General features: G+C 44.1%; 1 protein-coding gene across 50 annotated transcripts in view; it reads right to left on the reverse strand.

Moving 5' to 3' along the window:
* Nucleotides 1-18180, reverse strand: part of camk2b1 (calcium/calmodulin-dependent protein kinase (CaM kinase) II beta 1) — a 92505-nt gene that overhangs the window by 34284 nt on the left and 40041 nt on the right. For 38 of the 50 annotated variants that reach the window (XM_054730292.2, XM_015960492.3, XM_054730290.2 and 35 more), the window contains 7 exons: nucleotides 10876-10948; nucleotides 6422-6524; nucleotides 5420-5503; nucleotides 5137-5231; nucleotides 2917-3039; nucleotides 2726-2809; nucleotides 587-629 (listed from right to left, as the gene is read on the reverse strand). In XM_054730292.2, coding sequence (XP_054586267.1) covers nucleotides 587-629; nucleotides 2726-2809; nucleotides 2917-3039; nucleotides 5137-5231; nucleotides 5420-5503; nucleotides 6422-6524; nucleotides 10876-10948 — 605 coding nt within the window. The remainder of the gene's footprint in view (nucleotides 1-586; nucleotides 630-2725; nucleotides 2810-2916; nucleotides 3040-5136; nucleotides 5232-5419; nucleotides 5504-6421; nucleotides 6525-10875; nucleotides 10949-18180) is intronic. The other 12 variants (XM_015960504.3, XM_054730282.2, XM_015960499.3 and 9 more) reach the window with 1 other exon arrangement.

The raw sequence follows: 18180 nt of genomic DNA on the forward strand, positions 1-18180 counted from the left end.
TAGAACGTTAGCTGGTACCAAATGATGTCACAATGTCGTTGTGAGCCTGTGTGTGTGTATTTGTTAGCGGCTCCGCCCTCTCGGTCTGCTAGGCAACAGCATTTGTTGCATTTTTCAAACAGGAAGTGGGAGCGGAGTAATACTCTGGTAGGGGGTGACTTGCTCTTTAAATTGATTTAGAATCATTTTAGGATGCAAAGGTGACGAGAGGTCTGAAGAGTCACTATGGTAACAAAACTGAAATACGTGGAAAAAGAATAAAAGGAAACACTGAAGCTGAGCTGACATGAAATGATAATGTGGATTTTGCTTGGGATAACATGCTCAATAAAGTTTAAATTTAAATGTTATTCTAACATCAAGGGAGAAAAATGAATTTTCCACAAAGTTTGTGAACGTCACTTTAACCGCCTCTACGCTTTACAAATGTTTTGCCTTTAAAAAGAGGCTTTTAATCATCTAACAAGCTGAAAAACTGCATAAAGTCGACAATTTTGCTCCCCTGAATATTAATGTATACACTAATGCTAGCTCAGAGATATTAGATAGTAGCTTTAAATAATAAACAAGTCTATAAAACTCTTACCTGAGAAATTTCGAGAAACCAGCATGGTAGTAAGAATGGCCCCCTGGAGAAAAATCAGACAAAATTCACTTTTTAAATCATTTTGATGTTTTCATAATTCAGAAAAATCTAATTAACTCACTAATGGATTGTTATTTCAGCCTTTTCATATTCTTCTCATAATGAAAAATCTTTAACTGATTGTAGGTGGAACGAGTAAAGCTCGAAGAAAACCCGGACTTTAAATCCTTCCATGAGCATTTACTAAAGCCCCAACGAGCAGCATGACTTCATAATACAAACAAAAACTACTCAAAATAAACATTTTTATTATAATCCAAAGACATTTTTTTTAAAAGGACAAACTTTTCACTTATTTACTGTAAAACTGTTTGAAAAATAACATTCAAATTTAGAATAAATGCACATTTGAGCCGACCGACGCGTAGTGACGTAGTTATCGAAGGTGTGACCGGAAAGTGTGAGACAGATTAAAAAAGATAAGGAATAAAAGAGTAAGACGTGATGAGTGAAGCTCTTTTTACTCGCCTGCGAATGGACTCAAAAACTCCACTGCACTAAAACTGAAGCGTACAAGAACTTTTATCCACAGATAACCAACCATTTATCTCTGACAGCGAAAAGCCTGAGAGAATTGGTTGAAGCTGGTTAGCTGAATGGTGCAATGTTTGCCCATAGACACCAAGCCCCCATAATTCGGGTCTGAAATTGAAGCCAACACGGAAGTGAAATAAATTGCAGTTCCACCCTCATCCACTAGGGGCTGGTGTCAGAAGCGAGCAAATCCTCATTGACTCCCATGTTAAAAATACCAATTTCACAGCAGAAATAAACATGTTTACAGCCTGGTACCAAAACATGTTTTGGGTTTATATGATCTAGTTTACACTCATGACAACTCTGAGGGGGGTGAATGTTTTTCTCACTCTTCTGTTTAAGTGTATTAACAGCCTAAAATTCTGTATAATTAATGAGCATCAGACCCACGTGACCACAGAGCTAGCTCCGTGGAAAGGCCTCAGTAGAGCCTCGGTCTGGCCTGGAAACTGCTCCGGGATTTTGAGTCTCTCAACTTAGACCATTAGTTGTAGCGTTCTTTCTGGATACTTTTTGTGCAATTGTTGGACAAAATGACTTGCTGTGGCATTAATTGCACTAATAGAGCGTCCAAGTAGTCTCCACTTCATTTTTTTCGGTAAGTAAAATTATATTTATGTATTTTAGGTCACTGCCGAGCTGAGCTTAGATTTTAACATGTACTGTTTAACCATGAAATTTAAATGTAATAGGGTAAAACCCAGTGCATTTAACATAATGCTGCACTTTAGAAAATGGGTTGAAATATGACATGTTGGTGGAGCTGGGTTCCCACTATCGGTATGGTCCCCTCCCCTCAGCGGCAGCTCGGCGCATCTCTGACCGCAGCGGCGCTTGTCTGATGCGCGGCTGCCGGCTTGTGGAGCTCTCGGGAGACCTCCGTGTTCCACCCGGTTCTACCCAGCGGTCAGCCCGGCGTATCTCTGACTCAGAAGCTCTGGTGTTGTGCACAGCTAACTCCGGTTGTAGCTAGGTAGCTACCTCCGTTAGCTTAGCTCCCACCTCCGCGTTAGCTTTGGGTTAGCTTGTAGCTACATTGCTTCAGTTTGACGGGTGTTGTCAGTTGATCCCAGCCTTACAGCCCCACCTCTTTTCCCTTTTATGGAATTGTCTGGGCTTGACGGAACCTGTGGCACGGTCAAAATGACGGCGGTGGCCACCTCCCATTTTGGCACAAAAACGTATAACTGGAGCCTACGGACACGGATTGTCCAGTATATATGTCGATGGCAGACGCCCGTGTTTCTGTTCTCCAGCTCCCGATGAGCCGGTATTTCAGTCGTGCCGAGCGAGGCTGAAAAGCAGCAGGGTAACGGTGTCACGCTTCGATGGCTGAGCCGTTAACTTCAGATCTAAGTCTTTCAGTTTTATTTGTTTACTTTATTATGCTGAAAGTGTTGGCTAGGACACATGTCTACGTGAAGCTCACAGCTCTGCAGATCCATTTACTAACCCCGAAAAGAAGCATGAAGAGTGTTTTATAATTTCATCTCACATGAGAGCTTATTAGAGCAGAAGATGTGGGAAAGCATGAAAACAGACCTTGAGTTTCCTCCTGGCGTTGAATTTCTTCAGACACTCCACAGTCTCCTGCCTGTGCATCATAGACGCCACAGTGGATCGTTGCTAAGGACGACGAGGACAAATAACCATCAAAGACTTAAAAAACTGGCCATCTTCTGGCTTGTTTTCAGCCAGGTCCTCCTGATAGTTTCAAAGATGGCGCCACTTACGCAGACCCATGGGTGCTTGAGCGCCTCCTGAGCTGTGATCCTCTTAGCTGGGTTGATCGTCAGCATCTGGTTGATCAGGTTTTTTGCCTCTGGGGTGACGGTGTCCCACTCTGGGGAGGGAAACTGGAGGTACAAACAAAACAAAACTGCTTCACATCTGATTTTTTACGCTTTCTCTGCCCATAACCTGATTCTTCTTAGAGAATTTTGAACAGACATTCCCCATCACGCGCTCTGCGCTCCTCTGACCAAGGCCTGCTCGCTGTCCCTCGTTCTAGGTGTCGTACTCGCGGGGACCGGGCTTTCTCAGTCCTAGCACCGTCACTCTGGAACCAGCTGCCACCCTCAGTCAGGCTGTCCCCATCTCTGCCAGTCTTTAAGAGTCGCCCAAAAACCCACCTCCTCCGCTTGGCATTCCCTAAACGTGTTTGAGTCAGGCCCTCTTTTATGTTGATTTTATTTCCCTGCTGTCATTGGTCTCTTTATCCCTTCGTCTTCGTCTTCCTCCGCTTATCCGGGTCGCGGGGGCAGCATCCCAACTAGGGAGCTCCAGACCTTCCTCACCCCAGCCTTCTCCACCAGCAGGACCCCAAGGCGTTCCCGGACCAGATTGGAGATGTAACCTCTCCAACGTGTCCTGGGTCGACCCGGGGGCCTCCTGCCGGCAGGACATGCCCGAAACACCTCCCCAGGGAGGCGTCCAGGAGGCATCCTGACCAGAAGCCCAAACCACCTCAACTGGCTCTGTTCGATCAGGAGGATCAGCGGTTCTACTCCGAGTCCCTCCTGAATGTCCGAGCTCCTCACCCTATCTCTAAGGCTGAGCCCGGCCACCCTACGGAGGAAACTCATTTCGGCCGCTTGTATCCGCGAGCTCGTTCTTTCGGTCATTACCCAAAGCTCATGACCATAGGTGAGGATTGGGACGTAGATCGACCGGTAAATCGAGAGCCTGGCTTTCTGGCTCAGCTCCCTCTTCACCACGACAGATCGGCTCAGCGTCCGCATCACTGCAGACGCCGAACCCATCTGCCTGTCGATCTCCCGATCCCTCCTACCCTCACTGGTGAACAAGACCCGAGATACTTAAACTCCTCCACTTGAGGTAGGACCTCTCCCCCGACCCGGAGTTGGCAAGCCACCCTTTTCCGGTCGAGAACCACGGTCTCAGATTTCTTTATCCCTTGTTTTACCCATATGTCTTCAACTTTAATGTTTTACCTTTTTTGCTTTTGTTTTCGATTTATTCATCATGTTTCACATTTCTCATGCACCGTGTTCAGCACCTTGGGCTTCCCGACAGGGTCGCGGAAGGTGCTTTATAAATAAAGCTTTAATTGATTGATTGATTGATTGAGAATTTTTGTTTTTGTTTAGATGCTCACCTCCAACCCATAAATCATTCAGGCATAAAAAGTCTTCCAAAACACAAATAACTCAAATTAAATAAAACTCCAATCAAGTCTTTAGGCACGTTGTTTTCAGCAGAGTCACTATTTGTTCCTGTTCAGCTGAATATAAAATAAAAACTGTTTGAAGGACAGAAAAAAGGAATTCGTGACCAACAAGATGGTTTCCAACTAGCAGAAACCTAGTCAAGCACGATCAAATGAGGGACGACGCATCTCCTGCATGCTGGAGAGTTGTCCTGTTTCATGGATAGGTAATCGAATAAAAGCTTGAGAAAATGTCTCATTTGCTTTCTGCAAGAAAAAAAACAGCTCCTTTTTGAGCTGGCGCCATCTTTAAAAGGAGCTGAATGATGCATAACTCACTAAAGATGGAAGCTAAACAGTTCGTTTGTTCCAGCTTCTTGATTATTAAAAAAAAAAGAAGGCAAAATGATTGATGAGGAACTAGGCGTAGGCTGGATCTGATCCCTGCATGCACACACATGCTTTTAACACGTTAGCCACTGCGGCTCCTGGTGGGCGGACTGTTTAACAACACCAAACCGATCCGAGCCCAGCCCCCGTCAGGTCCTGTTGTGTTTAGGCAAAAGCACGGGGGTCTGTGTCTAATGAGCCCACGATCGCTGCCAGAGAGTCAGTCAGGTCCTCTCTTTATTTGGCAGGAAGTTCAACGTGATCTATTGGTGAGACTCCCCTCTGCACCCCCCTGAAATATGAATGAGGTGGCTGAGTTACGTAATGGTCCCCAAAATGGAAAGGGGGCAGCGGGAGGAGCAGGGAGGGCATTGCAACAGAAAAGGAGACTCACATCATAAGCCCCAGCCTTGATCTGCTGGTACAGCTTGTGCTGGTCCTCGTCCCAGAAAGGAGGGTAACCCACCAGCAGGATGTAGAGGATCACCCCTGAGACACACACACACACACACACACACACACACACACACACACAAACACACCACACACCACACACACACACACAAACACACCACACACACACAAAGACGAACCATTTTCATTAGTTTGTGTGTGATTATTTAGGGAAACACCAAATGCACCATGTGCATGAATGAGTGTGCTTCTGTACAACTCACCGCAGGCCCAGATGTCCACAGGTTTGCCATACGCCTCCTTTCTCAGTACCTCGGGGGAAAGGTACCCTGGTGTGCCGGCAAATCCTGCAGGAAAAACCCATGCACAATTGATTGACACGCTCAAAGAGACAGATTGTGTTTGGGCTTTCTGTGGATCAGAGAGCAAAGAAAAGCAGGATCATCTTCAGTGACTACGTTTACATGCAGCCAATACCCGGGTTATGATCGGGTTAAGGTCGGTATTCGGGTTTCTGAGTTGATCAGAATAACCCGTTTACGAGCATAAATAGAAAGAGTTACCCGTAACTTGCATAACCCGATGTAAATGCGGACGTTGGGGTAGCGTCAGGACGTATGGACTGCGTCCAGATGCAATATGCGTCATTTCCGGTTCTTCTTGTTCCGGTAGCCGTGAAAACAACAACATGTTTCCCAGTTCGGAAGAGATAGCGACCGCGTTTGTTTGCGCTTTAGTTTCCTCGTCACTCCGAAAGTGTGGGGCTGTGCCGCGACTCGCCATGTTGCTCCCAACTTGTTGTTTACTTCCGGTGTTCTGGTGCGTACGAGACGTCTCGCTACTCAAAAGACCAAGATTCCTTGCGAACAGAGCATGCGCAGAACACACGCTTTGATGGGGATATCCCGGTATGCGTTTACACGACCAAACATTCGGGTTAGAAAAGGGTTACCCCGGGTGTAGTAACCGGGTTTTTAAAAACCCGGTTATGAGCATATCCGGGTTTCTGGCGGTGTTTACAAGGACCTGCGGAACCGGGTTATTGTGAATATTCGGGTTTTAAAAGGGTTACTGGCTCCATGTAAACGCACTGATTGAGTCTTGAACTGTTGGTTCAAACAGTGATGGGTTCAATGCTAATATCCCACTCATTGGTGTCTGTGAGATCAAAGGGGTTATTTTAAAATGCACAAGTCTCCAACAGAGAAGCAGGACTAGGATGTTGTCATTAGTAAAACGCACACTCCTGGAGTAAATGAACTCACCAAACCAGGCCTGCTGATCCCCCTGCACCTCGATGGCCAGGCCAAAGTCAGCAAGCTTCACTGCAGCGTTCTTGCACTTGCTCGCAAGGAGGAGATTCTCTGGCTGAGTAAAACAAGAGGAGGGTGAGATGTTATCAGGATTAGGGTTAACCTAGCCCAAAGAGACATAAGCACATGGTCCAAGTGGAGCAGGACCGTGTGTTGCAGGTATGCATGCAGAATAAACTGTTTTTCCTGACACTGCATCCAGCCCTCACACACAGGACACACATGACACGAGCAGACATGCAAAAGCTTTACAAAAACATTTCGTCCACATTTCATCTTTAAAGGCACCAAGTCCGCACTTCCTGTCAGTCCGAGCCTCGTGTGGTGAGCGGAGGCCTGATAGGCTCCATGTGACCTAGATAATACACCTAGCCTCATTACTCTCTGTCAGAGGAGAGCTCTAATAATGGGCACCAATCCCCACCGGTCTCGGCTTGCTCTCGCTTGCTTTTACCACATCGGTCTTAATCTTGCTAAATCACTGCTTCGGTTCTGACAGGCAGGTGAAGCCAACCGGGAGGAAATGTTAACACAAAACATCGTACAGGGTCCGTTGGTGTCCTTCGTAGCGATGAAGCTGATGATAATCAGGACATAACATTACTTACACGTTTAAAAGTTAAGATATTAATGTAACCAATATTAAGTTAATAATAACCCTTATAATAAACCTTTTTGTCAACTTTTGAGGGACTTGAGGAAGTTATTTAATGATGTATTTTATTGTAAGACACTTATTTAATTAGGGGACCTGCCATTCAGGCAGCTACCTTATAGTTCTTCACCGGAGGATTTGTTATCTTTATCTGTAGTCTTAATGCGGCTCAAAAAGCAGAGTGCACCCCCACAAATTCAACATAGAAGCGACCGGCTCGGCCGCGGGAGGTGTGCTATAACTTTTCTAAGCAATTCAATTTACCATGACAATGTAATTAGCGAAAAACTAGTAAAAATGCCTCTTTAATTGGCCTGTCGTTTTTCCTATTTGGCCAGCTGGAGGGTTTCTGTCAACATTTATTTCGCTTTCTATTAGGGGCATGCACCCCCCACAAACAACCGGCTCGGTCGTGGGGGGTGTGGTAAATCACGATATTTGCAGTGATCACCCTAACGTCACCCTAGGCTAGTATCATGATTTGGGGCCCCTGTAACACATGGCCGCCATCTTGCGCCCGTGAGCAGGTCCCTTTTTATACATTTTCAGGAATTTTCTAGTCCAAATCTGCTGTTGCTACTTAAAAAGGTCTTCCTGAAGCTCAGCCATGCCAAGACAAGCCTAATATAGTCAAACAATAGATTGATACATTTATTATTAAAGAGCAAGTCACCCCCTACCAGAGTATTACTCCACTCCCACTTCCTGTTTGAAAAATGCAACAAATGCTGTTGCCTAGCAGACCGAGAGGGCGGAGCCGCTAACAAATACACACACACACACACAGGCTCACAACGACATTGTGACATCATATGGTACCAGCTAACGTTCTAGGGTACCTCTTAGCCAATAGCGATGGCAGATTTAAATTCAAATGCAGTGCAGAGTTTTTACCTGACAACGGCACAACACTGAAGATTTAAATTTTAACTAAAATGCACTAAAGCGCTAAACTATTGAATACACGTGTCTGCAGCACGATTAGACACACATTTATATAGTTTATCAGAAAAAAAAGTTGATTTGGGGGTGACTTGCTCTTTAAATGGATCTAAACAAAAATATGAAGAGAAGTTTGGGATTTAAAACATTTCTATTTTCACAGTTTTTGCTACTCAGGCTGAAAAACAGAGCAGAAAATAACTAAAAGATGAAGGCATCCTATGCAACATTTTCATATTTTTAAATGGTTTTCTTGAGCCAGTATGTGCTAAAATGACATGTTACAGGGGGGTGACTTGCTCTTTAATAATAATTAAGCTTGTATAAACTTAAAGTTGCACTTGCACAATGTTTCCTCTTGATTTGAAGCCTAAAGAAAACTCTTACAATTTAGCTTGTTTACTGAATTTCCTGTTCTTCCAATTAGCTGATGAAGCTGTCTACAAACGTTTAAGACAAAGACCAGCAACGCAAGTCCAAACTTCCTGATCTGAAAGAATGAGGACGTTATATTTAGGCTCTAATTGCGGCACTACCTTCACTGCACTGCTGCAGCAGCATGTCTGCTTCTTTGGTTTTCCTCTCATTGTTATCTTTCCTTAAGGTCAAAAGAAAAGAACGCACCTAAAGCACAGATCTTTAAAGGTGTGCTTTTTCTTACAAGCTTCGAGGCCAAAAGGGAAGGAAGAAGAGCAAAGAGCCACAGAAGCAGTAATCCTGAGGCTCCGCGCCTCGCGTCCTCACGTTCTCCTGGCTCTAGCAGCCGGTTCTTCTTTTGTAAACCAGGGGAGTTAAACTTGCCAACACTGCAGCAGGAAGATAATCCGTGAAAACGGATGTGGGAGGAATTCATGATGAAGCAGCCGCTTCCATCAAACAAACAAAAAAGAAAAAGAAAAGGTGCATACATGCAACACGTTCAAACAGTACGCAACAAACGTTACTTGATACGAGCCCACCTCCCCTTTCTAGATTTTTGGCAGGCAAATACAGTCAGACACATAAAACACACGGCTGAGCACACAGAGGACAGAGAGGGACGGCTGCAGATGATAAAATATATTTATAATATTTTTTTTTTTAAACAGCATTTGAGAGCAGGTCATGAGTGGGTGTCTGAAATGAAACAATTCCAAGTCCCAGATTCCTCTTTTTCATTTCTGTTTATTGATCTGTAAAGACTCTGGAGCTGCTGTGGCATTTCCGTCCTCAGAAAACGCAGCAGAGAGGAAGAGCTTCCTTTAAAAGGCATTTCTAGACTATCAGAGCAACAGTTAAGAGGACAAGCACACCAACGCATCTCCTGTGCAGCCTGTAAACTGAAACTTCACTTGCAGAATATCTCTTGTCCTAATTTGAGGGATTATGTCAGTCAGGGCGTCCTCAGTCATCACACTATGACCTATTGCATGAAATGCTCTCCAGTGCGTGGGTATGAAACCAGATAGGTGCGTAAGCTAAATAAAGACTTGGCCACAACAGCTCTGATAAACACAACGCGCCTTTGCTGGAATGCTGCGACTGACATTTGCATAGAGGTCCGCGTGACAAAGTGCATCATGCAAAACAAGAGGCAATGGAGGCAAACACGAACAAAACTACCAGCAGGTACAACAGAGATCAGCTGGAGGACTGGAAACAGGGCGATTTCTGATGTATAGACACCGTTTCACACAGATCTCATTATACATGTTGCTATGGAGAACGGAAAAGGCATAATGAACTCAGCAAAACCCCTCGAGTGCACCGAGGGCTGTGTGGAGAGCACGACGCATTATTCTCTACAGAAACATCTCTAAAGTTGCATTTGGTATTTGGTTTCCGAATCTAAAAACAGAAGCACTTTATTAGCCACTGATCCAACACCAGTCTCCAAACATCACAAGTTAACTTCTTTTACAGTAAAATAAATACGTAGTTGTGTTTGAGTCTTCTGCTGATCTATGAAGGGAGTCTGAACCACAAAGGGAATCTCATAATCAATAGACAACATCTCTCCCTGTTGGGTAAATGAGCCAGAGCTGAGATGAAGTAGCTCCTTGGCTGATATTATAAGGAACAGCTGTGCAGCTTCAGAAAGCCTGTTGCATAGCAGAAGCAACAGCCAGCTAGAATAGCCGGCACTGCATGCTCGACATTGTTGAATGCTTGAAATCTTTATGAACTTAGAATGATGTTTAAACAAGAAGGTGGCTGTGAAGAGCTGCAGCCTCTGCATGGCAGGAAACATCCATCCATCCATTATCACCCGCTTGTCCACGTAGGGTCGCGGGGGGAAGGGGGGCTGTGCCTATCTCCAGCGGTCAATGGGCAATCAGGCGGGGTACACCCTGGACAGAGAGCCAGTCCATCGCAGGGCAACACAGAGACACACAGGACAAACAATCACACACACACACCTAAGGACAATTTAAACAGACCAATTAACCTAACAGTCATGTTTTTGGACCGTGGGAGGAAGCCGGAGTACCCGGAGAGAACCCACGCATGCACAGGGAGAACATGCTAACTCCATGCAGAAAGATCCCAGGCCGGGAAGCGAACCCAGGACCTTCTCGCTGCAAGGCGACAGCTCTAACCACTGCGCCACTGCGCTGCCTTGGCAGGAAACAACGGGAATAAAGTCAGACAGTTCACAGAGAAAAAGCTTCTTAAAAACAACTTTCTCACAGCCCTCCACAACTCTTGAGACTTTGCAAGCAACATCCACAGTTTCTAATTAACAGAACGGAAACCGACAGACAACATAAATATCACAGTGACAAATATATAACTCTGAAGGGACAGCACAACGACTCCCATCACTCACCTTCAGGTCCCGGTGCACCACGCCCATTTGATGGCAGTGAAGCACCGCCTCCAGGATCTGCTGGATGCAATGACTGCATGCAAACACCAAGGGGAGGGGAGCGCATGTTAGTCTTAGCAGCGTTACAAACCCGTGCACAGGCCAGGGGAGCGGAATGGGGAGGGTAGGGAAAAAACGAGGGTTAAAAAGAATCTTCTGTTGCCAGCTGTCCATAGCGAGCCCGAGTCATGCCCGTCTACTTCCAGGCCACGGGTCCCCGGAAGAACGAAGATATGAATGTAAGTCAATGGAGCTAAACCATAGGCTTCTGCTAACTCACAGCTAAGAACAAATCCAGGACAGAAAATATTAAACCAATTTGGTTTGTTTGAATTTAATTCCTTTCTGCTAATCTTACAATTTTAGTAAGTTTTGGTGAAGAATATTTATTATGTAGTAAAGGCACAGCTGTGGGTTCTCTAAAACAGAAAACTCTTTTAAATCCATCAAATTCATAACTACCAGTTCACAGTTGTGTATAATCTCAACGTGACTTACGGTATTGGTCGTATTCTTTAAAAAGAAAGAACTTTTTTAGCTACATGTGGCTTCTAAAGACCCTGCCACCATCCTTGTTTGGACCAGCAGGCCTTGGATAATGAAAGACGGGTGTGAGAGTATGCTCGGCCACAGGGGGAGTCATTGTGCAATTAAGGGCATAGGAGATTTGTTTGTGATGGCCTCTGCTGCTAAAGCCTGAGTCATGCTTCTGCGTCAGTGCGGAGACACGCAGTTGGCTCCGCTTCCGGTCGGCAACAAGATGGCGCCTGTGCTTGGCTTAGCCGCAGTCACCGGCCACTTTTTCAAACTTTTCTCTACTAACCTCCTCTTCTCCACCTTGCTCCTGTCTGCGATCCTCTTCAGTAGTGTCCCTGCTACCATCTCCTATGATCGCCAGACTCTTTTGTCCTTCCATTCGTTCACGATCGCCCAAGGTGCACCGAGGACGTACCTTCCTGTTTGTTTATCTGAGCGGCTCACTGGCCCAGAGCCGAACGATGATCACGAGCTACGCACCTCCAGCGATGTTTGTCCGGTCCCGGGAAAACGGAGGAAAAGAGGTAAATGAGCAGGAATCCAGGTGAGAATAAGACTTCTCTTAAAGCGTGGTTTATCTGGTAAACATTGACGCGATCTTCTAGCTTCTTGTCCTTTGTTTGGTGACCTGAGCGCCACTTCCGCATTCCCGCCAGGCCGCGTTGCAGCGCGGTTCATCCGTCCAAGTTTTTTAAGGTCGGTTTATCCTCATTCCTCAGTGGTTTCTCCTCCTGTTCCCTCCATAAGTGGTTTTTATAAACACCGTGGATCTAACCCTGCTAATTTACGTCCACTAACTCCAGCTGTTTCTGTAGTTTCTGATTCCTCCTCCTCACTCAGCATGGCTCTATTAAACACCCGCTCTGTTAACAATAAGTCCTTCCTGCTCAATGATCTAATTCTCTCTAAAAACCTGGATTTTCTGTTTCTGACTGAAGTTTGGCAGCAAACATCTGATTATTCTGGTCTGCCTGAGTGGTTATTCTTTTCTTAGCCAGCCCCGGGGTTCTGGTCGTGGTGGAGGTCTAGCTGTTGTTTTCAGAGACCATCTTCCATGTAGCTCTACAACCTCTGGTCACGTTGCTTCCTTGAACTGCAGCTGATTAAAGTCGGGCGTAAGGACCCGTTCTACTGTGCTGTGGTCTATCGTCCACCTGGTCCAAACAGTTCTTTCCTTCAGGAGTTTAGTGACTTTCTATCCTCCACTGTGAAGCTGTCCAGACTGGTGATTGTTGATGACTTTAACATCCACGTTGATGATCCCTCCGATCTCTTTGCCATGAATTTCTCCAGCCTTATGGACTCCTTCAGCTTTACCCAGCATGTTTCTGGCCCCACACACACCAGGGGGCACACTCTAGACCTTGTTTTTACCTGAGTCTAAATGCTGACAATGTTTGTCCTGAGGACGTTTATATTTCAGATCACCATTGCATTTTCTTTAACTTGTCAGTTTCTGCGTCCCCACCTCCTGCTCGCCGTATGGTTAGTTCTTGTTTTCTTAATGAGAGCACAGCTAGCAATTTTTCTGCTGCTTTTGATCCACCCTGTTCTTCTGATAACGACCCAGATTCCTTAACTTCTCACTTTAACGAGCACTGCCTCTCCATCCTGGACAACATCTGTCCTGTCAGAACCAGATCAGTTCCTGCAGTGAACCCTACTCCCTGGTTTAATGACAGCCTTCGCAGCCTGAAGCGCCAATGCAGAAAAAACAAAAAAAAAATTAACGTTTAATCCCCCCGTGACTGGAAGAGTGAAGAGATGCGCAGTAAGCGTTTTATTTGTGGACGGAAATAACAGGAAACGTGGGTTTAGAGGTGGCGAGCGCATGAAGAGGTGGAGGAGGATGAGAGACAAATATATACAAAAAAAAAAACACAATTTAAACACACTATCTTGGACCGGATACATGACAGGATACCACAGAACAGCGCTACGCCCTCTGCTGTCCTGGTGGGAAATTGCTTTGCAACACTCTCCAGGAGACGGAGAAGTATGAGGGCAAAATGTCTCCGTCCGTGCGTGCCGGTCTCTCCCTGTTGGAGCTGACTCAGAAGCATGACTCAAGCTTTATAAACAATCTAGTGTCTGCAAACCACCAAACCCTAAAAACCAAAAACTGCACAAGATAAACTGAAAGGCATCAAGGTGTGAGTCAACATTCGGGTTAAAGTTACACTGTAAGTATCAACGATGGCACAGACAATAAATGAAATGGCGTGTAAGTCGCTGTTCCAGCTGTGAGATGAGATGAACTGCACCGACACACATTTATAATAACACAAATGCACACACTATGGTTGTATGGTTTGGTGAGACATGAACCTAACCATGCACGAGGGCTTCCTGTGCACTCACTGACAACTTTATCATACCTATTGAGTACATTCAAAATAAATGCTTTATTATGTGTCCAAAAATGACAAATGTAACATCTGCATGAGAATGAGCCTCGTTTATTAATGCTACCGCCTGGAATATACTTGCTGTTTAACCTTGCGTTGGCAGCAGGCTGCATGGTTGTTCACGTACTTGCAGCTACACGACACAGTACTGGAGTCTTCCACTAGGGGGAGCACTAGACAACTCAGACCGGATAGAGAGCCGGGTTTGCGGGTACAACCAAAACAAACATGGCATCACTAAAAGTGATCATTAACTGGTCAATTTTGAGATCACGACAGAAAAAAAGACAGCAGCGGTATAGTAGATGGTGTGAAAGCCCTCTAGACCAGAGACAAGAGTCACGATGGGGAGTGTGTCTCGCTCGTTGTGTCAACTCCGTCCACCTACTGGTTACTCGTATATTGCAGCGTTCGGACGCGTTGACTTAATTCTGGAGGACAAACACAGACGCTTCAAATCAACGCAAGCAACGCTTGGCAGTCGTTTTAAACTTGTCATTAAACAGCAAGTATATCAAGGCCCTAAAGGTCGTCCTTAAGAAAACCAAGATGAAAGGCTATAAAACAGCAAAGTTCGCCAAAATAACAGCATATTTGTTCAGTGAGAAATGGAAGGTCTTTTAAATATAAACATTTTGATCATTTGCTCTTAAATGCATACGTTATTTCTTGTCTGCAGCCCGTTTTTTTATTGATGCGATCTAAAAAGCTGCATGCAGTTTACCAAATACTCTAACAGTTCGCAATGAAATGTTTAATTCTGACATTTGAGGAGTAATTAATAAACAACCTAACCAGCCAAGACAGCCTGACGGTGAGCTAAAATGTAACCCTGGTCAGATTGTTGAGAGGAAGCAAAAGCTACGAGGAAGAAAACCACAAACAGACACAGAGGGAGACTAGGCTGGGTGGAAAGTTCAGTGCTATAAATTAAGCGCTCTACATTTCATTTCTAAAGGTCTCCCAGTGAATAAATACTGGACGGGTCAAAGTTAAAGAGGCTCTACGCGCGAGATCACTTCAGATCAACCTGAGTGTGTGACTGCTTTTCATCAGTTTGGGCAAAAGGCATCCAATTCCTAGTTTTTCTTACATTGATGCAATTCTGTAGAGCGTCAGCAATCATCCCAGACACCATTAGAGAAGTTAGAGGTTTAGTGTGGTCTCACATCTGACATTTAGGATAAACACAATCTCACTGCAGTCCTAAAACGCTTCACATAATTACTTCAGACTCCCTAAACACTTCAGGAACATGAACATGCTGCGTTTTTAAACACAAAACACAGATTTATGTAAACTTTATGCAGCTGGAGTTTTAATGTGCACACTGTATGTAAAAGGCTGCAAGCTGCATCCCTTCAGCTGCAAACTAACAGGTTAACCCACTTTACAGTATTCTTCAAAGACCGAGTGGACAATTAGGTCGACGTTTGTTGCCATAAATGCATCACAGGACTTAAAATAACCCGATCCTGTTCTTTACTGTTAACACAAGGAGAATAAAAGAGATGTGTGTTGGTTTGTAAACTGTAAATGCAACTAATCGTTGCTCCTAAAGGACATGTTTTAGGTCAAAGGTGTAATAAAAGGAAGAAAATTGTGTGTTTTAATGATTTAAAGCACTTATTCGGGGGAGATTTTGAAAGCCGGGCTGCTGCCACAAAACCCAATTTATGATTTTCAATAAACATCTCACACTGACTAATCACTGACTTTGGCTGACTTTATATCAAGGTGGAGATGTGGGGGAATAGACTGAATTTGATTCTTAAATCTCTGGCTTAAGGACATTAGAAGAAAGTCCTTTTTTGATTAACGTAGCAGGAAAATCCTGTCAAAGTGCTGTTTAACTCCGTCACGTTCATCTTCTTAGAAGGAAAAACAATCTGAGCATAACCAGATAAAAACCAGCTGACAACATAAACAGCAGTTTCATTTGTGCTGAGAAAACCTCAGATGTTCTATTCATGTTTGCTGCAAAACTACCCTGCAACAGCTCCCCAAGAACGCCGGATATTACCCATAAATCACCACTTCCTTGTGGCTGTACTTGATTTGATTCAAAACCTGCCCTTCAGATAATTAAAGGTTAACTGGCATCAGGAGACCACTGACCTCAACAAAACAGTAAAGACTGTTTTTCAGCTGAATGATGCAATTATTGGATGACCTCTTCGTACTGAAGCCATCTTTTTTACAACAAAAAAATTGAGCACTAATCTATCTTAAAGAGCAAGTCACCCCCTAACAGAGTATTACTCCACTCCCACTTCCTGTGGGAGTGGAAAAATGCCTCTTTAATTGGCCTGTCGTTTTTCCTATTTGGCCAGCTGGAGGGTTTCTGTCAACATTTATTTCGTCTTTCTATTAGGGGCATGCACCCCCCACAAACAACCGGCTCGGTCGTGGGGGGTGTGGTAAATCACGATATTTGTGGTGATCACCATAACGTCACCCTAGGCTAGTATCATGATTTGGGGCCTCTGTAACACATGGCCGCCATCTTGTGCCCGTGAGCAGGTCCCTTTTTAAACATTTTCAGGAATTTTCTAGTCCAAATCTGCTGTTGCTACTTAAAAAGGTCTTCCTGAAGCTCAGCCATGCCAAGACAAGCCTAATATAGTCAAACAATAGATTGATACATTTATTATTAAAGAGCAAGTCACCCCCTACCAGAGTATTACTCCACTCCCACTTCCTGTTTAAAAAATGCAACAAATGCTGTTGCCTAGCAGACCGAGAGGGCGGAGCCGCTAACAAATACACACACACACAGGCTCACAACGACATTGTGACATCATATGGTACCAGCTAACGTTCTAGGGCAGTGGTTCCTAACCTGGGGGTCCCGACCCCCACAAGGGGGCGTCAAAGCCTCTCAGTGGGTCGCCCGGACCTCTCCACTTTAAGGAGTTAAAACTTCATTTATTACTTGTTTATAGCCTGCATTTTGCTCATTTTTTTTCATGAGTGAAAAGTTTACTGATATTAAGACAGGAAATAATTAGTACAGAAAGAGTAACACACTTTTAAGAACATTTTGCTCAGCTCACTGTTTTATTTTCAAGTGTCAAAAGTTCATTAAAGATAGGACTGGTTGATTAGTCACAGCCTTTACAGTAAATAATCTAATATAAACAGTAATATACACATTTAAGTACATTTTGCTCAGTGCATTTTTTATGTGTCAAACGTTTAATGAAAGGAATGATTGATTTATCCGTGTTTACAAGAAACAATGTGTTCAGAAAAGTAATACAAACTGTCAAGCACATTATGCTCTGTTTGGTTTTGTTAATGACTTTGTTCTGTACTGGAGCCTACTATTACTGTTATCTATTGAATCAAAGCATATTAAAATGTGCTTGAACAATTTTATCATTTAATCATTAATACTGTTTGTACTGGAAGAGAGAATGGGGGGGGGTCGTCAAAAATTTTACTGGTAAAAAACGGGGTCCCTTGGGAAAAAGGTTGGGAACCACTGTTCTAGGGTACCTCTCAGCCAATAGCGATGGCAGATTTAAATTCAAATGCAGTGCAGAGTTTTTACCTGACAACGGCGCAACACTGACAGTTTTAGGCAGAAAATTGAAATTTTAACTAAAATGCACTAAAGTGCTAAACTATTGACTACACGTGTCTGCAGCACGATTAGACACACATTTATATAGTTTATCAGAAAAAAAAGTTGATTTGGGGGTGACTTGCTCTTTAAATGGATCTAAACAAAAATATGAAGAGAAGTTTGGGCTTTAAAACATTTCTATTTTCACAGTTTTTGCTACTCAGGCTGAAAAACAGAGCATAAAATAACTAAAAGATGAAGGCATCCTATGCAACATTTTCATATTTTTAAATGGTTTTCTTGAGCCAGTGTGTGCTAAAATGACACGTTACAGGGTTAATGACTCAGACCCCACCACCCTATGAGGTCGGAATACTGCACTTGCAACTTCAGGAGTGGAGTGGAGCTGACATGGTGACGCTGCAGTCTGCTTCCAGCAGGTTTCCTGCATGTTTTAAATCATCAACACAGCTGATTGGTTTCATTTAGTGATGAATTGCTGCTGCAGACTCTAATGAAGGCTGAAGAGACATTTCAGTAGTTAGATTAAGGTGTTAAAACGACGACCGCACAGCGAGGAGATAAGTTTCATTTTTAGTACAACTGCAGTCAATTCATTACAGACACTAGTAGAGATGTGCACTGGTGAAATTCTAGTGATACGATAAGTATCACGACTATAGATCATACAGGGGAGACGCTATGATATATCATGATATATTGCGATTAAGTCAAACGTTTTTTTTGACT

Source organism: Nothobranchius furzeri, chromosome 10 (genome assembly GCF_043380555.1).
Source record: "Nothobranchius furzeri strain GRZ-AD chromosome 10, NfurGRZ-RIMD1, whole genome shotgun sequence".
Classification (NCBI taxonomy): domain Eukaryota; kingdom Metazoa; phylum Chordata; class Actinopteri; order Cyprinodontiformes; family Nothobranchiidae; genus Nothobranchius; species Nothobranchius furzeri.